The following is a 25,119-nucleotide window of genomic DNA, read 5'->3' on the forward strand; positions in this document are numbered from 1 at the left end:
TTTCTTGGAAGTTGACACCTCCAGAACCTTCTTCACCTGCGCCACTTTCAGTTTCGGTTTCGCATCCGAGGATGTGTGACCAATGTGTTTCACTTTCGTTTTCTTCGACGTAAGTGATTGTTCATAAGTGTCCGTGACCGGGCCCGGAGGCGGGGACGTAGGACTCATAGTTAGATCTTGGGTAAGGCCCGAAGGCGATCCCTCGACCTGGGCCGTATGAAGGGGAACAACCCCTGAGTCAGTTTGGGGATGCTCTTCCTCTGAGCTATCTCCCATCGTGGTAAAAGTCTGATCGTCGTCCCCTACCTCGTCGGTGACTTCGTCAAAGTTCTCCTCACCCGCGTCGTAGGCCTCACCCTCGGATGCGGGATTAGAGTCCGAACCTTGCACGTCGTCTACTCCCTCGACATATTCCTGGAAAATGTCGTCAGGCGGGGGCGCCGTGGCCGATAACCTAGCCTGGAGCCTATTGGCCCGACGAATCTTTAAAGTCTTCTTGCTCCTGAATTTCGAACACGCCATGCAGGTGTCCTCGCGATGATCCGGCGACAAGCAGGTATTGCACACCGGGTGCACGTCGAGGTGCGAGTATTTAGAGTGACACAACAGGCACTTCTTAAACGGAGTTCGCTCCATAGCAAGAGTGTAGTACAGGCCCGACCGCGCCGAAAGCACGTGGAAGGGCAGCAAGAGATCGGAGCTGAGAGTCAGATAGAAACCCGTACGCAACTATACCGACGCCCAGCCTAAAGACCTTTTGGTCTCGAGTAGAAGTTGAACAACTATCGGTTCCGACGGAGGGAACCGAAACACATCCGAACCCAATGGCGGAAAAAAACAATCTGGGGATGGAGGCGATGCTCATGCGCACTGTAGTCCAGGGGAGGAGCCACCTATCTCGTGATACTTCGAAGACTCTTCCAGGACAACAATGTGCAATCATCCGGACCCAACACTAGGTGGCGATCTATGCACAGATATGAATTCAGCAGCCGACATGCCTCGAACACTAGATTTTCTCAAAATTATGTACCACCTGCCACAAATAAATTGATGAGATCCAGCTGATTCAATCGCCTCCTACCTCTCCCATATTGGCTCCTGGACATCCAACATGACACTCAAGCTTAATCCTCAATAAACAGATTTTCACCTCTTTTCTCCCCATCCCAATCGCTCACAGAGTCTACTATATGAAATGATTAAAAAGCTACAAGCAGACATCATCATCCTCCATGCAACTTCAGCTAAATCACTCATTATTATACTAGAGAAATCCCTAAATCTCCACCTTCATGTCAATGAAATTTCGAAGATTGCTAGATATCAAATAGGATGGCTGCACAACATCAAACCCGTATCCCCAAAACAACTTCAAATATGCTGCCCAAATCTAGTCATACTACACTGGATTCCCCACATCTACCCCATCTAAAAACAAGACTTCACTCATGTTGTCAGACTTTACATGCAAATTTGGCAGATTAGCAACTTTTCTCAATTCTCTCAACTGGCTTCCAAGTGAATCTACTTTTACGTACACCACATCTGGCCTCACCTATATGTCCACTGGCCATGCCACTCTCAAGCAGCTCCCACAGAAACCCAAGTTCTTGGGCAAATCCATAGTACTAGTAATCCAATCTCTATTACTTCTTATGACACTTTACTTCAGGAAAAGACCACTTCTAAATTATTCTTTTTTGCAATGCCTTGAAAGTTTAGAATGCTCACCATGCTCACATACAACTGGTCCATTCCATCAGATTTTCAAATCCAATGTGAAAGTACATGCAGGTAAAGAGACCTAACAGTGGTACCTTCTAAAGAACAGCACATAACAACAAGTATCTCCAGGTAATACTAGGTACCCCAACTAGTTTCATGGGGGTTTGTGTGCACACTGAATTAGCACCCACTGTAACAATGCCTGTTCCCTAAAGAACTGGGTCAATTAATCATAACAGCACAGGCGCACCACAACATTTTGGCATTAGGTAAGTCAGTATTTAATATACAATTCCAATAAGTCACTGAGATACCAAGTCCTCAATTTGATTCATTTATTTCAAACAAGAAGGTGTGAGACACCATACAGACTGTATGGTATCTCACACCCTCTTGTTTAAAATAAAGGACTCAAATTGAGGACTTGCTATCTCTGTGACTTATTGGAATTGTATATTAAATACTGACTTACCTAATGCCAAAATGTTGTGGTGCACCTGTGCTGTTATGATCCAATGTGAAAGTACACTTAAAACATGCTGCTCAGCTTATTTTCCTCTTTGGAATATGGTCAGTCTTCCATCCCATCCAAGGCTTGCCCCTTTGTCCAGTTCTAGATAAAAGCATCAGGGACAGCCTCTCTCCTCTGATCCAGTGTCTTTTTCTCACCAATCTTTCCTTCCTAACTTATGACTATATGTAATCACCTTTATGAGCCCAATTCATCACAACCTGAATCTACAAAAGCAATTTCCCCTGTCTGCTTTGTAATGATCCTAAAGCAAAAAAACAGATGATGGGACATAATGCTGAACAAATCAAACATTCACCCCCAGTGACAGATTTGGGTTAAATCCATTGTTTTTTGCTCACCACGCCACCCCAGTTTGAAACCCAGCCATATGGCAATCAGTCTTGACCCTGCTTCTCATGGGAACAGTCCAGCCGAAACGGCCAGGCCACGTCTTTCCTGGACCGGAAACAAGCATCCTGGGACCGGTTTCGGGGTGTCACCCTTCACCAGACCGGCCAGCCTGAATCCAGTGACGCAGTGAGCACGGGGCCCACGTCTGGGCATACCCTTCCCACTTAGGGCGACAAAAGTAAAAAGAACAGATGATGGGCGGAATGCTGAACAAATTAAACAAATCAAAGGAAGGGCACCGGGGTCATCATCACTAAAGCTACCGGGCTGGTATTCAAAAGAATGTATACTTGCTAAAACAGTGCTTTCAGAAGCAGTAAAAAAGATGATCGTAAGAAGATCAGAGAAACAAGGAGAGGACATAGGGCATCTCTGATTCAGGTCAAAAGATGCTGGGAGAGAGCGTAGTGGGAATGATTTACTGAATCTCACCAGAATAGGAAAATTAAGGCCTTCTGGAACTGAATAGCAAATGGGACTCACCCGTTAGAAAACCACCTTGAAGCGGTTGTACTATCTGTGCAAGGTGTCTCTAAAAAGGGATTTATTGCTCTGTTATGTTGGCAGTATACTTCGCAATGGTTTTATAACCAGGTAAACGTCAAAGGGGGTCTGGCTAACACCAAGGACGGTATTGCCATGTTAGGCATGTTGGTTCTATTAGTTATTCACATATTTTAATAAAAAAAAGGTTGGGTGAAGTGATGTACAGATGAAATGTAGTGGATATAGGGCACCTCTAATTAAGGTCAAATGATGCTGGGAGATAGCGTAGTGGGAAGAACATACTGAATCTCGCCAGAATGAGAAAATTAAAGCCTTCTGGAAATTAATAGCGATTGGGACTCACCCCTTAGAAAACAACCTTGAACCGGCTGTACTATCTAATGCATGGGTCACTCATTTTTCAGATTTATGCAGTAAATGGCCTAATGATCAATTGCAGATGATTGATGACTCCATGACAGCCCATACAGAAAAAGAGGCTGCAAATGAAGATGGTATCCCCCTAGCCTTTGGATTAGAAGAAACATCACAGGCATCGCATCTAATGAAGAGAAAGCACCTGGCCTTGATGGCATTCCTGGTGATTTATATATGTAACAGCCTAAAATCTGGGTTCCATGTCTGAACACTCTGTGAAATGCCATTTTAAAAGAGGGGGTGGGGTTTTCATTCCGCCATCCTGGAGAGGTGCCATTATTGTACCCATCTACATGAAGGGGAGGCGGAATGCCCCTTCCAGCAACAGGTTTGATCAACAATAGTCAAAAGATCTTCTGTAGACAGGTGTGGTAGTGTGTATTTATTCGTTCTTGTTTTACCTTGACTGTATTGAGTCCCTCTATTGGACAAATCAGTTTCCATGGCGAACTCTTTCTCCAGAGCGTTCTAAAGAGAATGTTCACAGTGGTGGTTGGGACTGTGAAGTAAGAGTTAATTACCTTCGGTAACGATGTATCTGGTAGAGACTATTCTAGCAGCAGATTCCTTAACGTAGTATTATCCCCAGATGTGAGACTGGATCCGTAAAACTTTTTGCCACAGCATCCCTGCGGGGGGAACCATATCACGCGACTCCGCCCAGGAGTTGTTCGCGTACATGGCGTCAGCGAGGTCACATAAGTTCCACCCAGGCACGCCTACATCAGTAGGCGCGCCGGGGTGGAACTTAAGGGGCACGAGGGAAAAGAGCAACCTAGAGAATCCAAGGAAAAGAGGAAGACCAAAGAAAAGCCCCCACCCCTCCCCCACTGGTAACACACCCAGTGAAGAGGGCACCCAAGCCTATCACAGCCAAAAGGCAATAGACCAGACAGAACGGCGCCGCCAGCAATAAGCAGGGGGAAGCAGACAGGGAAGCCCGAGGTCACCCAGGAAGAAGGAGTAGTTTCTGTCCTGTAACTCCAGTTCTGTAGTAGGGGTATCTCTGTTATAGTCATAATCTAGTGAATAGTCCCGCCCATGTGCATGGACCCCGGAGCAATCAAAAATAATCTCTTAAGTCGTCAAAAAATGCAGACCTGCACAGACACTTAAGAGAGAATTTAAAGACAGATAATGCGGCCTATATCCACAGGCTACACTGTCCAGTACTTCAACTAGAAATTCCACCAAAAACCCACAAACAGCACAGCCTGTCCAGTGTTCTCCACAGAGAAAAACCTTCCCCTACCAGCAAAAGCCTATGGAATGATAGAGAGAAAGGAGTGGACAGACCAGCCCCGTAGGCTGCCATTATGTGGCTCAGAACAGGAAACTGTGCCTTTAAGAGAACTTTCCAAAACTCTCTCAGTATCCCAGAATGCACAGCAGGTCCCTTTTACTTTCAGTTCTTTTTGAAGGCGTAACATGCCAGACCTGTAGCATTCCTTACATTAATATCCTTCTTCACTGGGGAGGAGAGCGGGTGCTTATGACTATAACAGAGATACCCCTACTACAGAACTGGAGTTACAGGACAGAAACTACTCCTTCTGTAGTAGGGGATCTCTGTGTATAGTCATAATCTAGTGAATAGAATGGCAAGCCTATCCCCACACCAAAGTGGCGGTGGAGAGAAGAGAAATAACACCACTACTGTGCGAACAGATTTCGCAGCGAAGCCTGCCCAACCTGAGCGTCTGTCCTGGCATCAGTGTCCAGACAGTAATGCTTAGCAAAGGTATGGACCGACTTCCAAGTGGCCGCCTTGCAGATTTCTGCAATTGGAACATTACGCAGCAAAGCAGTCGTGGCAGCTTTGCCCCTGATGGAATGAGCCTTACGTTTACCCCCTAAGGTCTTATTAGCCTTTTGGTAACACAATTGCAAGATGGGTCCTGACTGATCCATAATTGATAAACAATTGGTCTGACCTACGAATATCTTTGGTCTTATCCAGATAAAATTTCAACACCCTCCTAACATCTAGGGAATGCAGGGACCTTTCCGCTGGAGATGAAGGATTCTGAAAAAACGTAGGTAAAGTTATGGTCTGGTTAACATGGAAATCAGAGATAACCTTTGGAAGAAATTTAGGGTGAGTACGCATAACAACCTTAGCAGCATGGAATACCGTATAAGGTTCTTGGCAATATAACGTCTGAATTTCACTCACCCTGCGGGCCGATGTGATGGCCACGAGGAACGCCGCCTTCCAGGACAGGTGCTGCAACGAATACTTATGAATAGGTTCAAAATGCTCCTTCATCAATCTGGACAGCACCACATTCAATTCCCATGAAGGCGAAGGAAGCCGGACAGGAGGGAACACTTTCTTCAAGCCTTCCAAAAAGTCCTTGATTACAGGGATCTGGAAGATGGAAGTCTGTGAAGGGCATTTCCTGTAGGCAGTCAGCGCAGCGAGATGAACATTAATGGAATGGAAATTGAGGCCAGACTTGCCCAAATGTAGAAGATACGGAAGGATGACATCTTCCTTACATGTTGTTGGATCATAGTTCTTGGACTTGCACCAGATGCAGAATCTCTTCCACTTGTAAGCATAGGAAGTCCTAGTGGAAGGTCGCTTAGCCTCCTTCAGTATGTCCATACAATCTTATGGTAGATTCAAATGGCCATATTGCACTATCTCAGGAGCCATGCCACCAAACTCAGAGGAGAGATTGGGTGCACCATCTGCCCCCCAAACTTCGTGAGAAGGTCCGGCCGGCAGGGCAGCCGTATGTGAGGAAGGAGATACCGGTGAAGCAGGTCCGTGAACCACCACTGCCCGGGCCATTCCGGGGCGATCAGGATCATCCACGCCCTGGAGTGGGACAGCTTGATGAGCACCGCCGGAATCAGGGGAATGGGTGGAAAAGCGTACAGAAAGCTGTTCGACCAGTTGATCCATAGCGCATTCCCCAGCGTCCCCTGCTGGTAGTACCTGGAGGCGAAGTCTCAGCATTTGCTGTTTTCGGCGGTGGCGAGCAGATCTACATCTGGAGTACCTCACTGTGCGAAGACTTCTCCTAGTACTTCGTCGTTTATGACCCATTCGTGGTTTACCTGAATCAGTCTGCTCAGTGCGTCCTCCAGAACATTCTGCACACCTGGTAGATGGGTAGCCGTTATCGTCAGTCCTCTGGCCAGAAGCCAGCGCCAGATCGCCTGCACCTCCTGAGACAGAGTGCGTGATCTCGAGCCCCCCTGCTTGTTGAGGTAATACATCGTGGTCGTATTGTCCGTCTGTGCAAGCAGAGAGTTGGTCTGGAAGGACGGATGAAAGGCCTTCAACGCCAAGTGAACAGCTCTGAGTTCCAGGAAATTGATGTGATACGTGGACTCCGTCGGGGACCACGTTCCTTGTATCTGTAAGTCTCCGGAGTGTGCCCCCAGCCGTGGAGGGACGCATCCATCACGATAGTCTGCGTGGGAATGTCCTTGTGGAAGGGAACCCCTCTGAGGAGATTCTCAGCTGAACACCACCACTTCAGAGACTGAAGAGCATGCAGAGACAGTCGTATCTTGTCGTCCCAAGACATTTCCTCTGATCCCACTGATCCTCCAAGCACTCCTGCAATGGTCTCATATGCAGCCGTGCGTGTGGCGTGAGGAAGATACAAGAGGCCATCGACCCCAGTAGAGAAGACACGCTCCTCACTGTTGTAGATGGAGCGGTCATAAGAGCCTGAGCCTTCCGAAGGAGTGATAATCGTCTTACCTCCGAAGGAGACACGCTTGCTGACAGCGTATTGATGGAGGCTCCCAAGTACTGTATGCACTGGACCGGAGTCGTGAAAGACTTGGACATGTTGATGTGGAACCCTAGCTTGTTCAAGAGAACGCACGCCTTCTGGAAGTGAGCTTGAGCTTCCGAGAATGAGGAGGCCTTGATCAACCAATCGTCCAGGTACGGGTAGACTAACACCTTGTTCTTCCTCAGGTGTGCAGCTACCACTGCCATGCCCCACAGGCCTCACAGGAGCAGGCGACTGCGGCCTGACCGGGCGCCTCGGCTGAGGAGTTCCCTTAGGCGGCGTCGGGTACTGTGGAACCCCTTGACGCCGACCTCCTCCTCTTCGCCGACGGCGAACGTCGGTGTCGCCTCGACGGCGAGAGCCGACGTCGATATCTCGACGACGACGCCGACGAAGATACCGTCAACTGCGATCGACGGCAGTCTAGTCAGTTCCCTCGACGCCGAACGTTGACGTCGCCTCGACCCAGAGCCCTGGGGAGACGGGGAACAGACTGCTGTCATCCCTCTCGACGCCGTCGTCAGTGCTATCGACACCGGCGGAGAACAGGAACGTTTCCTGGTCTTCCTGCCACTGGGGGGCCCCCCAGAGGCCTCAGCATGGGCAGACCCACCTTGTGCCTTCAGTCTTCTATCTTCCAGGCCTTGGAGCCGGATCTTCATCCTCTCTCTCAGGGTCCTGCTGGAGAGGTTCTGGCAAATGGCACACTCCTCCGGGACATGAGTAGAGGGAAGGCAGATGATGCACACCTCGTGTGGGTCCGTCTTGGCCTTATTCCTCGAACACTCTGGACATTTGTCAAACAAAGCAGGCATTGTGACAAATAAAAGAGTGTGGAACAAAAGAGCGCCATGGAAAGGAAGGTCCACTAGCCGTTCCCGAACGTTCTCTGGGAACACACTGTCCCGAAGCCAGGCATGGTGACTAAGTGCAACTGAAGAAGCCATGGCACGACCAAGCACCTCCGAGATGTCCAGAGCGGAGCGAAGAACAAACGCCGCCAGCTCCCGGTCATCCAACACATGGAAGCGGCAGACATAAGGGACTCCGCCGAGTCCCACAAGCAAGAAGTGGCCCTAGCCAAAACACACAGTGTGTTAAGGGCCCACAGAGCCGCACTGGTTGAGGCGAGTATATTGCGTCCCAGGAGTCCAGCCAGCGGGCCTCCAGTGACGGGGAGACAACAGCGGCGCCAGAGAGGGAAAGGCATTCTGCAAAAGAGGACCTCTGGTAGAGGGGTGGAGGGAAAGACACACCGGATTACGCGGCGCCGGATGGTGGCGGTGCAGAAGGGGCACCGCGTCCCCCGTGGCGAGACGTCCCCAAAAGAGAAGAATGGAGCGAACCATCGAAGGGAAGCAGCAGCTCCCTACCACCAGAGTCCTGATGGAGAACTTCCAGAAGATGATCCGCAGGGAAATGGGCAGCTGGATCACCCATGCGCAAAATTCCCACAGCGATGGAAACAGCGCAAGCGAAGGCCGAACAGGCCTCCATGGGGCCCCGTGGTGGGGAAAGCAGCTCCTCAGTAGGCAACGGCTGCAAGCTACGGCGGCCGTCCCCCAAGCCCACCGGATGAAGAAAGGGCCAGGTCCGGAAAGGAGGAAGATGGACCGAGGAGTGGGGGGCCTGTGGTGCCTCCAGCGAAGACCGCGGCGATGGAGAAGAGCCGTCCTAGGACTGCTAAATCTGGTTCACCTCTAGATCTCTGCCCGCCAAAGACAATGGCCCTCCTAGCCACGAGTTGTTCCCCTGCTATCCGAGACATCTACAACTACTCAGTACAATCTGGCACCATTCCTAGGACATGGAAGGATGCATTTGTTCGCCCAAAATAAAAAAAAAACAACAGCTGACCCTTTAATCCTCAACAACTACCACCCTATTTCTTTACTACCGCTTCTGGGCAAACAGCTGGAAAGCATTATAAACAGACAGCTATATTCATATCTGGAATCCAATCGAATTTTGGATCCATCACAGTCTGGCTTCCGGCCGGGTTTCAGCACGGAGACCTCCATTTTGGTGGTGACTGACTCCCTTTGGCAGACAATAGACGCTGGAGGATCAGTAGTACTGATACTCTTAGATCTCTCTGCAGCGTTTGATACCATCTCGCACTCAAAGCTTGCGGAGATACTACTCTCCTGCGCTATCCAAGGGACAGCCTTGAAATGGCTGCAACATTTCATGTCAGAAAGAACACAAACCGTCATGTTAGGACCCTATCCATCAGCAAAAATGCGTCTTGATAGGAGTGTTCCTCAGGGCTCTTGCCTGAGCCCGACTTTATTTAACATATACATGGCTCCCCTAGCAAAAATAGTTGAACAGCTAGGATTTGAGATCATCTCATATGCTGATGATATGCAGCTTATGTATACTATCGGCTCAAATCCAGATAGAGTAAACTTGTTCCGCCATTGGCATGCTTGCAATCTCCAGCTGGCTGACAGAAAACTGTCTTCAACTGAACCTGGGTAAAACTGATGTCATGCTAATGGGGAAAGCCTCAGATATCTGGTCGGACGACTGGTGGCCCTCTCAATTGGGAACAGCCCCTGTTCCAAAACAATCTGTTAAAAACCTAGGTCTAAAGCTGGACCAGGCAATGACTATGAAAGACCATATTGCTGCCACTACCATCTCCTGTTACTACAGTCTACGTTTGCTTCGAAGAATTCTTCCCTACACGCCTACCACCCATCGTAGAACTTTAGTTCAGGCAATGGTAATCAGTTGTTTGGACTATTGAAATGCTCTGCAGGCCGGAGTGGGAGAGACTTTGCTTGATAAATTACTAAGTAATACAGAACACTGCAGCTAGAATGATTCTAAATCGTCCTGCAGGCTCCCCCTTGACTCCTTTCCTCAGGGAACTGCACTGGCTACCAGTAAAAAAATATATAATTTTTTTAAAAATCTGCTGTGTAACCTATAATGCTGTGAAAGGTAGAGGTCACCTCTATTTGCAAACGAAACTCATAAAATACTCTACCTGCAGAAATCTCAGATCTATCACACTAGACCTTCTTCAGATTCCCCGAATACACCTAACTCGCACAGGGGGCAGAGCATTCTCATATCTTGTTCCAAGATACTGGAATAAGCTCCCTATGGCCCTGCACAAAATTTCCAGTTATTGTATCTTTAGGAAACAATTAAAAGCCTTTTTGTTTTAATTATTGCCTTTGATTCGCTTTGGTCCTTCCAAACCTCAGGTTACTATTTATAGGCAGCGCCAAGATGCCCAGGGTGAGTCGAGCGTTATAGAAATAAAGAGAACATTGGAGGACGTCGGGGAAAAAGCCATGATGCGTCGGCCCGTCTCCGGCAAGGATGACACCAGCAAGTGTCGAACCTCTGGAGAAGAGGCGTCAGAGGATGAGTCAACGGCCTGACGTCGGCCTGGCGCCATAGAGTCCGCAATCAGAGGCAGGACATCATCGCCCGACGCCAGGAGAAGACGCCGGAACAACCTCTGCCACAGGGCTTGGCGCAGGAGACCGGGGCTAGGCAGGAGCCGGGGCAGCTAGGGAACGGCGCCGGAAAGGCGTCGACCCGACCTCCGATGAGGCAGCCGCCTTCGTGGAGGGGCGGGAGGAACCTGGGGAAAGACGAGGGGTCCCCCGCCAACCTCGGCCCGTGACTGGATGAGAAGGGCCCTCCGCCAGCCCCTGTGGCGCCCCCAGGGCAGCAGCAGCTGGCACCGAGGCGGCGTCGCCTCGGACGAGGCCACCGCCTGTCCCGAGGACCGAGTGGGACTCGGGGGTGCGACCCGAGTCCTGGCGACCTCCCGCGACACCACAGGGACTCCTGCAGGAGTTTGCGGCGAAGCAGAGGCATCGTGGGCAGAAGAACCTGGGTCCGAACCAGACGGCGCCTGGGCCGGAGCCGCCGGCAAAGCCACGGAGGGCCCCGCACACTGCAAGGGATCTGCTTACGTCCCAGGAGGGGGGGGGTAGAAGGAGGAGGAAAAGCCAGCGAGACCTGCACAGCCGCCGCATATGTCTCCATCTGGGCTCTAGTCACCCCCCCACGGGAAACAGCAGATAGGGGGACAACACGCGGGGCAGCACCACCCGTGGAGAGCCCGCGCACCCAACAGGCTAAGAACCAGCCCTCGGGGACAAACTGCAACACTTACCGACAGGTGAGCGACGCTCTTGCGGCCTGGGAGAGGGACTATGTCGAAGACGGAGGCGACTGTTCCGAAAACCCTCTGCAGGGGCCAGGCGTGGTGACGCCACCGACCTGGACATGGGAGCTGAGAGAAGTTTCATCCAGTGCTCCCACCAGGACTTCGGTTTCATCTGCTGGCACGCCTCACAATCAGTGGATTCAGAAAAGGGTGAGGATCCATCGCCGACATCTGGCGCACCCAAGACGAGCACATCTTAAAGCCCGAAGGCATTCGAACACTGTTCCCACACACAACGGAATAAGCAAAGGGAAAGGCCTGAACCGGCCCGGAGCATGATCCGGATTCGCGTTGCAGGCGTAAAAGTAAAAAACGGACGTAGGCTCACCGGGGTGGGACTTATGTGACCTCGCTGACGTCACATATGCGGACAACGCCTCGGCAGAGTCGCATGATGCCGTCCCCCTGGCGTGCAGGGATGCGGTGGCAAAAAGTTTTCCGGATCCAGTCTCACGCCTGGGGATAGTTCTATGTTAAGAAATCTGCGGCTAGTAGTCTCTATCAGATTGTCAGTTATCTGCAAGGTTTCTCAGACTGTGGTCGGAGTTTCCTCTGTGATGACAGACCATCACATCCTTTCAGATGGCCAGGTAGGCTTTAGATGCAAGGTCTGCACCTTGAACCAGGTGTTCTGCTTCAGGACGATATGCTGGAAATATGTCGGCCTGAGGAGGGACCATCAATATGTGGCCTTTATGGACCTTAGGGCTGCGTTCGACCTGGTGCTTAGGGATAACCCATGGCGGGTGAAAAAAGGTATGGCATGAGAAGTTGGCCTGGTATAGGATGTCCACTAATTAAAGTGGGCACCTTGCACCAGTCCAAACAATTCTTATGGTGATTTAAGATGTCAAAGATAACCTTAGAAAGCTATCCAAGTGGTAGCTGTGGAGAGCAGCCTTCAGGCTTAGACTTTAAGGAATGTTAAACAGCTTGTTTTACCAGAATGCAACCTTATAGTATTGGTTAAATGAAAGGAGAACCAGACATTGGTTATAAAAATAAATATTTATTAATATAACACTCTCTAGTACGATAAAGTATCTTCTACACAAAGATAATCACAAAGCACACAATACTGTAGCACAGAAACAATAGAAAGCAGCACAAATACACAGTGGGCTCCAGGGGGAGACCAAACTATATACTAAAATAGTGGTATAAGAACCACGATCGAGTCAAGACTATGTCTAGAGGACGTAGAATCGCTGGGACCCCAAGGAACCATCCACGGTAAGTAAGTAGGTACCCCACAGAGGACAGGTGCAGTGTGGGAACACAACTGCGTGCTCCAGACAATTCCATAGGGAAGTCGCGGTTGAAGTTTTAAAGTTAAAGAACTCTTTCCAGTGGACTCCGAAGAAACCCCGTGGAACTTAGGAGGCTGGAGAGCAACCCCACCCGTGGATACCGTAGTACCAGATTTACCTATCCCAAGGAAACCGGGTGCATAGGTCTGAAGTGGCATCGGAAACCGCATTCAAACCCAATGGAGGACTTCGAAGAAGAGCCGCTGCTGGAAGGCAGAATAGTGTCCGTTGGAATCTAAAGGTGGATTCTTGTTGAAGGGTACCGGAAAGCAGAGGGGACAGAGTCTGGGTCACTCAGAAGTGACCAGGGGCTCGGTAGATGAATGCCCACCGATGTCGGGTGCTTCAGATGCGTTGAGGGGGCAATGGCAACCCACACGGAAGGTCAAGGAAGGTTACGGTTCGAATCAGCAAGGTCCAGGAGACTCACCAAACACATGGGAGTCGGAGGAAGCCTGGAGCAACCAGGGGAGCCCAGGAAAAAGCACTGTTGACCCTCAAGTGGACCCACAGGCCAGAGGCACAGGAGTCGCAAGGGGACCTCAAGCAGTTTCACAAAGCAACAGTCCACAGAGCACTCGGTGAGAGGAGGCCGGAGTTCTCTACAGGAATTGGTGCCAGAGGTTGGGGCTACTTGGAATCCAGTTAACTTTTTCTGAAAACGCCAAGAAGCATATGAACTTGCAAATGATTGAGGTGCAGCCCCCACAAGGGATTCTAGCCTCAAACGTGGTGAGAGGGCAGCTCGGACCTCGAGGGACTTGGAAACTGCTGCCTCCGTTGCTGGAGCCTTAAGAGCCCGCAGGAGCTCAGGAGCAGCAGAACGGTCAGTCGAGATGTGGTGCCTGCGTTGCACTCAAAGGGAGATATCTTCAGTTGTCCTTGATGCTCCACAGATCCTGCATGGAGCCTGTCTGGTGCATGGGCACAGACGAAGCTTCAGATTGAGTGGGAGACAAAGTCGGGTCCAAACGAAGTCCTGAGTGTCCAAACGGTCAAAGTTCAGTGGTTTCTGGTTCAGAATCTTGTCCACATTAAATCTAGAGTCCTACAGCCAGGTAAGCCCTTTTGTACCCACTGGAGAGGGTAGGACAGATTCAGGGGACCTTCCCAGGGGAGGGTGTGGACAATGGGAAGTCGGGTCCAAACGAAGTCCTGAGTGTCCAAACGGTCAAAGTTCAGTGGTTTCTGGTTCAGAATCTTGTCCACATTAAATCTAGAGTCCTACAGCCAGGTAAGCCCTTTTGTACCCACTGGAGAGGGTAGGACAGATTCAGGGGACCTTCCCAGGGGAGGGTCTGGACAATGGGGAGGTTACTCTCATGTCCTTTGTACAGTTTCATACCAGAGCAGATGCCAACGGCTCCCAGGACTGGTTTGAACAGGGCAATGCACAGGGACACCAAATGTGACGTTCTATCACTGGCAAGCGCACCCACCCACCCAGGCCATATACACTAAATCCTTCCTGTCTGGGAAGTGGTCACACCTCCCTGTGACAGGATGCCTTTTGTTCTGCCTTCCCCTGCTCGAACTTGGCTCAGCAGCAGTAGGGCAGAAATGTGTCACTGGGCAGCAGCCACAATTTTGGGGTGCCAGGAACTAGAAGGCTGGTACCAGGAACACTAGGGACCTCACAAAGCTCGTTTCTGAGGGGTGGAATCATACCTCCCACACCAGTTACCTGTGTGGGGGTATGTTTGTCACCAAACTTAATAGGGTTACTTTCAGCCGTTTTAGAGCTGGTCATCACACTGTTGCATAATACCACTCTACATGTCGTAAATGGCGGATGCACCGACAACCAGGGAGAATGGACTCCGTAGGCTGCAGGGGTGTCCTGCTCATGCAGTGGCACCCTCTCACTTAGAACCAAGCTCCCTGCCTTCAGGATTGTTAAGGCCTGCTATATGGGTGACTTAAACGTTTTAAGTGCAGTGACCCTTAGATATAGTAAACCTATATCTTAAAAAAGTGGTGCATGCTCCAACTTACACAGGCTGCAATTGCAGATTAAACTCCCCTGGGTGGCATAAAGCATGCTTCAGCCCAAGGGAGGCCTCAGGGGTATCTATGCCCTGGGTACATGTGCACTATGTACTAGGGACTGACCAGGGTACCCCAGTATCCAATCTGTAGTGTACCAAGGTACATGTCGTAACAGTTTAGGGAGAAAGCAGATAGACTGGATAACCATTAATCGTGGATTAGGATAATGTTGCCTGCTTACCTCCACATTGTTCAGCTTATATGTCAACGGACCAGTAAAGTGGTTGGCACACTGCAATCATGATGCATCAAAATCTGCGGGCATTAGCACCCCAATTCTCATGCTTGCAGATGATACTCTCCTACTTTCTAGAACTCCACAAGGCCTTTAATGCCTCCTGAATGATTTCATGCCATTTTGCACTGTAAGGGGATTAGCGATAAACCCAACAAAATCAAAATTTATGGCATTGAATACCCATTGATTCTTCAGAAGCAGGATGTTGGTAGAACGGGTGCCTAGAACAAGTAAAAGGCTTTGAATATAATGGTGTAAGATTGGCAAGATAGGAAAAAGCAGAGTTATCCTATTACATTGGGCGTCACCTATAGCAAGGATTTCTCCACCAGATTGTAGTTTTTCCAGACTGAACGAGAAAGGAACCAAGTAGATTTATGTTGAGTATCAGCTGTGCTAGCCGGAAATGAAGGAGCCAGGGGTGAGGAGCCATGTCCCTCAACTCAAACGGCCCGAAGAGCCGCGGGGGATGGGGGACCAGCAAAGGCCGATAAAGTACAAGTGCAAACAGTAAAGCAGGTAACTAGATAAAACATTTTAAATAAGCAATCAGTGATCACTTCAAGAGATGCTGTATCGTCAGCCCTCGAGCCTTAAAGGGTCACTGAGTTGACAGGGGCCAAATATGGGGCAGAAGACTGGGGTTGTGCAAACGTGTCCTCACTAAATCAAACCGAAAATAACTATTAGGTAATTGTTTAGCCTGCCCCAAAAGCTTCCCTCTTATTCCACTAAGCACTGTTTTTTTGGGCACTAAATATGATAGACCTTGTGGTGCTCCTAAAACCTCTACTTTACTGGCTACAATTATGGATGACGCCTGAACTGGTGCCCCAAAGAGAGGCCCTAGCAGATCTAATAAGTACTGACAAAGCATACGTAACCCATGGCTCACGAAGGTAAAATATCTTTTGTGAAATCATCAAAATGGAGGTGGATGGAGTGTGGCTTTCCTCAAACAAAATGAACAAAGCTACAGCTACTAAGCTGAAGCAAGCGTTCTGGGAAGCCATGCTGCTGCAAACGTGGAATTACCAAAAATTGGGGTGCACTACTGAAAAATTCTTCCAACACGAATGCACCCCTAGTTTTAAGCCATACCTGGATAGCAATAGGTCACCACAAGCCAAAAGCCTGTATATAAAATTCAGGGTTGGTGGTCTACCGTTAAGACCTTTTATTTGCAAATGGGATGAAACGAGATCTTCATTATCTCTGTATGCTTTTTGTCTGCTCCTTCAAGAAACAGAGGAACACTTCCACTTCTGCCCTGGTTATGGCTTGCCCTGAAGAAGGTGAATTGTTGCAGTATATGAACTCCTGGGTAAAGCTCACATTTGGGAAGCTCATAGACTCCTCAGATAGGACACAAAAGAACAAATTGTGTTTGCTGTTTCTAGGTTCCTCCTTTGGGCATGGAGAATTAGATAAAGTGGCTAATGAGATGTAATGGATGAGATCGACGTTGTGATGCTATTAATTTGTGTGCTTAACCCCTTCCATGCTGGTGACGAACCCCAGCCGTCATGCACTACGGTGCTCGTGTGCTGATGACGGCTGGGGTTCGTCACGGCCCGCCCCTGTTCGTCCGGCGGCCGCACACGGGGGAAATCGCGGCCGCACAGAAGGGGTTAAAGTCACAATAGTATTGTAATCTTTCTACTGCTTCTCAAAACATGCACTTTTATGCTTTCTTTTAAAGAGGTTTTAACAATTTGAATGATTTGCATGACCAAATGTTTCTATGTATGTACTACTTTTATGGTTTTTTACAAGCTGAAATAAGAATGACATAAGCAGAGAACTCGGCTGATAAGCCACATCTATGTCAATATTTCAAACATGCCCCATTAATCCATCCATCCATGTATCAAGAAAAAGAACGTTCACTTATTTTAAAAAAAAAGTAAGACCTGTTAGGTTTGTCAATGCTTGAGTTATACAGATATTAGTAATCTGCTACGGGTTGGAAAAGGAAAAACCATTATCCAGTTTTTGACGACCTTGAAATTACTTGCTGAGAAGACACACCTACTTGGGGCAGGAGAAGATGAGATAGCAAACCAGATATTTAAAAGCTGGATATAAAAGAGGAGGGTTCACCTTGCAGGATCCTTTGGCAAGCACAATGTTTATGAAAGATCATTGGCCACGTTTAGCACAAACTACATATTTCATACATAACAGAACCCTTACACAATTTTCTATCCACCTCCATGACAATAAACGGTTGTTTTATTAAGTAGGTATCGTTCTCACCTCGTTTTCTGCTCGGAGTGTTGAAAATTCACTTTTTTCAAGGATAACCATATCTTTTCGAATGGAGTCCAGATGAGCCATTATCTGCTGAAGGGTTATTTCCTGGGACAAAAAAAAATCTACGTTTACAATAATTCAACACTTTCACGCGATCTATATACCAAAATAATATGAGCATGTTCAGTACAACATTTTGTATTATGTTACAGCTGTATGAATGGATTTTTCTATTGTTTAAGAAAAACGGACCATACAAAAATGATTCCAGGGGGAAGTTTACAGTCTGTAACTCCCACCTGAACTGAGGAACCTGCATCTTGAAGGTCGCATTACTGTCCAGCGTGCAAACCAGTTCTAGTTCTAGCACCACCGACCTATGCATACAGTTAGCTTGAGAACACAGGTTAGTCATTGTGATTTGATGGTGACCCAAAACATACATAAGCACGACTGAACAGCATGGCTAAAGATTAATGGAGTGGCATAGGGAAGAGTGGAGTGGTATACAATAAAGTGGAGTACAGTAGAGTGGCGAACAGTAGAGTGGAATAGTCTGGATTGGCTTAGAGTAGAGTGACGTATAGTGGAATGGAGTGGTGCGGAGTAGAGTGGCATAAAGTGGAGTGGTGTAGAGTGTTATAGACTGGCACTGTGTGGAGTGACCTCAGTTGAGTGGTGTAGACTGGCATAGGGTGACTGAGTTGATTCTATAGAATGGAATGGCAGAGTAGAGATACATACAATGTAAAGTACAGTATCATAGCGGGATGGAGTGGAGTAGAGTGGCAAGTGTGGCATAGAGTGGAGTGGCACAGAGTATTGTAGAGATGTTGGAGGTGGCGGAGTCCGTACAAATGACTGTGGACACGGGAGCATTAGCTTCTTCCAATTTCTTTTTGGCATATTGCGGATTTCTCCATCAGATTGTAGAGTTTCCAGACTGAACGAGAAAGCGACCAAGTAGATTTATGTGGAGTTTTAGCTGTGCTAGCCAGAAATGAAGGAGCCAGGGGTTAGGAGCCATGTCCCTCCGCTCAAACGGCCCGAAGAGCCACGGTGGACCGGGGACCAGCAAAGGCCGATAAAGTGCAAGTGCAAACACTAAAGCAGGTAACTAGATAAAAATTTAAAAATAAGCAATCAGTAGTCATTAGGCAGTGATTAAAAATCCTGCAGCGTATCCCCTTGGCGCGCTGCTTACCTACAGCAGGGAAGGTGATGCGTCGGTTCCTTACACTCACAGAAGGTGATGTGTCGGTTCCTTGCTCCGGGGGAGGTGATGAGTCGGTTCCTTACTGCTGCGCAGGGGAGGCGATGCCTCGGTTCCTTAACGGAGAGGAGGTAATGCGTCCGTTTCTTACTGTGTGGGGGTGTGATGCGTCCGTTTCTTACTGCTAGTCCGAACAATGTGACAGACTTGGCACCCGATGCTATGCATCAATCCGGGACAATGCATGGGTTCTTGGAGCCGCCTAGCAGGACTTGCGTCGGAATCGGCGTGGTGATATCGGATTTTGCGAGCATGCGTTGCGATGATTTCTTCGGCAATGTGTCGGAAACAGGTGCGATGCGTCACGCTTATCGAATCTCCGTTACTTTTCCAGCTCCAGCGACAAACAGCCTCCAGAGGTCCAAAACAACAGCAGGCATCTCTTAGCAGGTCAGAACTCCCAGCAATTAAGTTCAGGGGAACTGGTGGTGAAGTCTTTGTGTCCCTGAGACTTCAGAACAGGAGGCATGCTCAGTTTTAAGCCCTTGGAGATCTTCCTCAAGCAGGGGACACAGCAAACAGCAAAGTCCTTTTCCCTTTCCTTGGCAGAAAGTAGCCACTGCAGCCCAACCCCGGACAGCAAACAGCAGAGGGGCAGTATTCTTCCTCAGTTTCTCTAGCTCTTCTCCTTGGCAAAGGTTCCTCTTGATTCCCAGAAGAGAAGTAAAGTTCTGGGGTCTGGGCCCCAATATTTATTGTGCTCTGGTGGTAGAGAAGCTCTGTGCTCAGTCAAAACCAGTTCTGTCCTCTCTGGTGCAGCTTCCTGGCAGGAGGTGGAGACAGAATTGTGGAAGGCAGACCAGGCCCATTCAGGTGAAAGGAAATCTCCTCCCCCTACTCTAAATGCAGCACATGTCTATTCAGCCCAGTTTGACTCATCCAGACTCTCTGGACCTACTACACATCCCCAGCCACTCATAAGCCAGACAATCAATACACATCCTAGTATAGGCACACTGGATGGCTAAGCAAGAAAATGCCTACTTTCTAAAAGTGGTATTTTCAAACACAAAGTAAAAATCACCCTCACTGAAAGATGCATTTTAACATTCTGAGTTCAGGCATACTAAACTTTATTTTCCTACCGTGTTCCCAGGGGTAGTTATGCTTATAAGATGTTATAAGCAAACTCCCCATTCTATCCTATGGGGACAGACAGCCTTACAATAGTGAAAAACGAAATTGGCACCATTTCACTTTCAGGACACGCCACACACATCAGGGCATGTCCTACCTTTCGCATATACTGCACCCTGCGAACAGGGGCACCTTGGGTCTACATTAGGGGTAACTTACATGTAAGAAAAGGGAAAGTTAGGACCTGGCAAGTTGATGCACTTGAAAAAGAAGCATTACAGTGCACACCATTGTTTCATCATCTTTTAGTCATAATCTATTCTTCTCTTCGGTTTGCTTTCTTTAGTTGTTTAGGCGTGCAGTCTGGACACCGAGAACCACCCTGGTATCCCGCAAACTTGTGAAAACAACAAAAATGAGGAGAGGAGGGTCACTCCAGTCCTGTGCACAGCCTCTCAGTGATTCGCCTTCTTAATTTACCAACAATCCCAATTTATGACAGCAATTAATCCAAAGTACTCCAAGTGAATTCCACGAGTTTACTTTATCCTCCATGTTACTAGCGGATGCACTTGCCAGGTCGACATGGCAGTACTAGACTGCACACAAGCACCACAATGGCAGGCCTGAGACCTTGTTGCAAGGCTGCTTGGGTAGGTGGCACAATCAGTGCTGCAAGACTACTAGCAGCATTTGGTTTACAGGCCCTGGGCACACACTGTGCACTGTACTAGGGACTCAACAATAAACCAAATAGACTAATCATGGAAACACCAATCCATATCAACAATTGACAAATGGAGCACTTGCACTTTGGCACTGAACAGCAGTGGCAAAGTGCCCAAAGCATCTAGACCAGCAAAACGAAGTCCAACACACAGCAAAAACACAGGAGGTAAAGGCAAAAATACAGGGTAAACCCACGCCAAGGATATCAGATCTAACTGATATAATCTGGGTGTCGTGTCCCAGGGGAATGCCCAAATCTGCGCCCCTTGCACGAATAATGGCTGCTAGTGGTCCAATTGCTAGGGAAAAAAGCAGAGGGGATAGTGGTCATCCCTAATGGGTGCCATGGCACACCAGGATTGGGTCCGATATGTAGGAACCCATCCCGACCCTGGCTGTCGGCTCAGTATAGAGCACTTGCACCAGACGAATAAACCGGGACCCAATACCGTATCGAGGCAGGGTGACGAAAAGGAAATCACATTCCAAAGCATCAAAGACCTTTTATATGTTGTGCACAAGACAGCCCGAGAAAGGCCAGAGAAGTGTGGAATAAGTGGAAACGCAGAAGAAGCCTAGCAGGTTAAGGGAGGTGTTACGAACTGGGACAAACCCATTCTGATCCGAATGCTCTAGTGATGGAACTAGGGGCGCCAATTGATCGGCGAGTATTTTGTCCAATATTTTGTTTTGTTAAGTAAGGCTAAAAGGCAATAAGAGCCCAGTGCAGTGGGGTCCTAATCTGGTCCCTTCCATCTTCATTTATATTGTCAAACATTCCTCTCTTGTTTCTTGTTCAGACCTCCCTTCTTTGAACCCTTTTCTTGAAATTGCTCTTCTATTAAGTTTTCCTTGTTTCGTCTGGCTGGCTGTCTTATTTCCCTATTCTCGGTTTCACCCCAAGTCAAACGTGTATAGAAGGAGATGTGTTTGCACCGTAGTAAGATTGGATTTTAGTTGATAAAGGGTTAATAGTGTACATTTAATAAACTTTCCTGCTGCTTGGCTATTGAGACAAATGGCGAAGATCGACTGAATGAAGATTTCCTATTTAGAAAAAGTGATAGCGGTTGTGCTGTGATTGGTAGTCTGTTACTGCAAGCCAGCATCACACTGCCCTGTTCTTTCTCTTTGAGACACTGAGAAAAAACAATCTGATCTGGACCTATTCCTGCTTTGCCTGGTGAGAAGGGAGATTTCATATGCCTACTGTTAGCTGTGAAAACGTTGGTGACCATAAACTGCCCTGCTATACGAAGAAGCAGTTGAGGTAGGAAAAATCTTTAGGGTAATTTGGGTAATTTGCTGGTGCAGTTCACATCGAAAATGAAGTTTATTTTCATTTGTGAGCTATCTCATTGGGATTTTATATTCATCTGAAGCAGCGTGGACTGCGTTCCTGACAGGCATATGCAAGAAGTGAACATCATGCGTTGCCTTTGGGTTCTGAGCAGAGTGCACTGTTTAAGTGCAATTTCCATCTTGGGAGAAAGATAAAGCAAAGTTCAATGTTTCCATAAAATGCGGTCACTGGGTTTTGTTCAACGGATTTTTCTACCTGCCAAGTCTTGCTTCAGCACCTTAAGTTTCAAGCTTCATGGAAGCAGCGAAAATGAAAATTGAACTTGGAACAGAGCTTAGCGGTAGGGGCTACTCTAATACGGTTTAAAAAACAGAGGGTCTCAAAGCAATAAAAGTACAGTACTGATGTTTTCCAGTCTCTACTGAAAAGCAAATATTCTCTTTGGTGGTGCTTTATCATTTATAATCATCTCTATACTGAAAACCCCAAAATTCTAGAAATAACACAGAGTAAACAAGAACAATGACCCAAGGGACCGACGGCAGACACAGGTTCCTGTACCTTCAACCCCATATCAACAGACAAGTTTATGCCATGGCAAATAAAAAGGGGACATTTAGGCTCCTCATTAGATGTTTGCAGTTGAAGAACGCTAATGGACGGGCACTCCTGCTAGCCCCACTCTGTGAAATATTATTAAATCAGCCCTTTGAGAAAGAGGTAGTTCTCACACACAGTTAATTCTATGGTCATGGACTGAGATTTTTAACCGCCACGTTCTGTTTTTAATATAAGGCCACTGAAAGAGGGAGTGGGCTTATTACACGTGAACATGGGAGCACAGATGTACGAATTGCACATGTGAGAATACCGTTTTGCCGATCCCAGTATCTATAGATAGATAGCATGTTACAGAAAGGACCATTCAAGGATTGGTGCTGACCTAGGGGAGGCCTTATCTTATAACGTAAGTGGGCATTTGTAGTGTAGGTCTGTGGTACTTAACTGAATTACTGTGAAAGATGCCCTTCCCCGAGAAGGGTTGGAATCTGAAGCACTCCTAAGGCGATACAGATCGCTTTTCATGAAATTCAAAGAAACTGGTATTATTTTTCAAGAAATCCGAGGTTTATTCCTGAATTTATTTCTTCATGGAAAAAATTTGGATTTACAAGTATTTTTGATGGAGCTTATGCAATTTACTTTACACCACAGCTATTTCACCTGTAAAGATAAATTATACACCCAACTTTCTGGAGTGGCTATGGGCAACCACGCCGCTCCAGCTTATGCGAATCTGTTCATGCATAAATTCAAACTAGACCATATCTTATCAAATCCCCAGTGGCAAGACAACTTTATTTATTTATTTATTTTGGAGATTTATAGAGCGCATGGCTGCCCGAGAGCGTCCCAGCGCTAACAGAAATACACTGTGATCTCCAGAGGAGGGGACCGGAGGGGAAGGAAGAGATCAAGGGAACAGACATGTCTTCAGGGATTTGCGGAATGCTAGGAGATTAGGTTGGGACCGAAGGTCCGGTGGAAGAGTATTCCACATCTTGGAAGCCTGAAATGAGAATTGTCGACCTCCAGAACGTGATTTTTTAATCATGGGTATTTTGGTCAGGTGGGCATTAGTAGAGCGTAGGGTTCTGGTTGTCGTGTGGGGAGTCACGAGGTCTTTCAGGACCGGAGGGGCTTTTCCATGCAGGATTTTGTGGGTTAGGCACATGACCTTGAAGTGCATCCTTTGTTCCACAGGGAGCCAATGGAGTTCTTTGAGTGCAGGTTTGGCAGAGCAGCGTTTTTTGGTGCCAGTAAGGATTCTGGCAGCCGCATTTTGCACCACCTGAAGCCTGGAGATGACTTTCTTTGGGGATCCAAGATATAAGGCATTGCCATAGTCCAGTCTGGACAGTATGAGGCCCTGCATGACCAGTTTTCTTGACTGGAATGGTAAGAGTGGAAGAATTTTGCGGATGGAGCGGAGCAGGCCAAAGCATATTCCTGCGGTTTTCTTGGCCTGAGTGTTGAGAGTGAGTTTGTCATCCAACCAAATCCCCAGGCTTTTAATATCAGTTTTGGGGATTGGTGGTGGGCCCATACTGGGAGGCCATAGGGACTCCGGGCGGAAGAGGGACTGGTTGCCTAGTACCATTAGCTCGGTTTTTTCCCCATTGAGCTTTAAATGGGAGTCGATTACATATCACAGATACATCGACAATATTTTCCTGATTTGGAAAGGTTCCGAAAACTCAATTACTCTCAGCCATAAGGGAACTAAACCAGGTAAATGAGAGAATTCAATTCACCCATAACACGAGTAGGACTCAAATAGCATTTCTGGACGTCAACATACAAATCATCAACAACGTTCTAGAGACTTCGGTTTACACCAAACCTACAGATCGCAATAACTACCTGCACTTCCACACTTTCCATCAAATGAGTAAAAAAAACATTTACCATATTCACAGCTTCTCAGAGTTAAAGGCATTGAATCTTCTGATACGTTGTTTGAAGAAGACAGCTTGAAAACCAAATTCATTAAAATAAGTTATCCTAATTTCATCATACAAACAGCAGAAAATAGAGTGAAATCTAAGGAGAGATTGCAATTACTTCACCTAAAGTTATAGAGGAACGAGCCGTGTTTGTGTCCAAATATTCCAGCCAAAGCACCAAAATCAAACAACCATCTGCAAACATTGGCAACTCCTCCAAACAGAACATGATTTCAATAAAAATGTTCAAGCTCATCCCTTATTTGTGTATCAACGCACCAAGAACTTGAAACAATTACTCAACCAGAAAACGCAAATATCTGACACCACCTATAAGGGTACAGTCCCATGTTACAACTGTGGAAATTGCAATAGTATTATCAAAGGTAATACGGTAACTCATCCTACTCAAAGCACCCCCATCAAACTGAAAGTTAACGCCACATGCGATTCTGCTAACATTGTCTACTTACTCAAATGCCAGTGTGGATTACCGTACGTGGGCAAAACGGAACAAAAGATTAAAACCAGACTAACTGAACATAGAAGCAATATACGTACTAAAAACATGAAATCTTGTGTAGCCGCTCACTTTTCTAACATGAAACACAATGTCAGCCAAATACGATTTATGGTGTTGGAAATCATCACGAATATTGAAGAAATTCTTATTACAACGCAAACTTTATTGGCATAAATAGATTGAATACCCTCCATCCCAAAGGGCTCAATGAAAGACTGGAATTCAGTTGTTACTTGTAATGTCACTCTCCCTCCTGCTCGTAGCCCTGGTTTTCCCTCTTTCTTACTGTGATTCGTTATGCTTTCACTGATTTTT

The 25,119-nt window shown here is 47.6% G+C and overlaps 1 protein-coding gene across 1 annotated transcript in view; it reads right to left on the minus strand.

Annotated features, from left to right (window-relative positions):
* Nucleotides 1-25,119, minus strand: part of CCDC90B (coiled-coil domain containing 90B) — a 154,095-nt gene that overhangs the window by 47,275 nt on the left and 81,701 nt on the right. Inside the window, exon 4 of the mRNA XM_086933916.1 lies at nucleotides 17,396-17,497. Coding sequence (XP_086790042.1) covers nucleotides 17,396-17,497 — 102 coding nt within the window. The remainder of the gene's footprint in view (nucleotides 1-17,395; nucleotides 17,498-25,119) is intronic.

This window comes from Lissotriton vulgaris, chromosome 8 (assembly GCF_964263255.1).
Source record: "Lissotriton vulgaris chromosome 8, aLisVul1.2, whole genome shotgun sequence".
Taxonomy (NCBI): Eukaryota; Metazoa; Chordata; class Amphibia; order Caudata; family Salamandridae; genus Lissotriton; species Lissotriton vulgaris.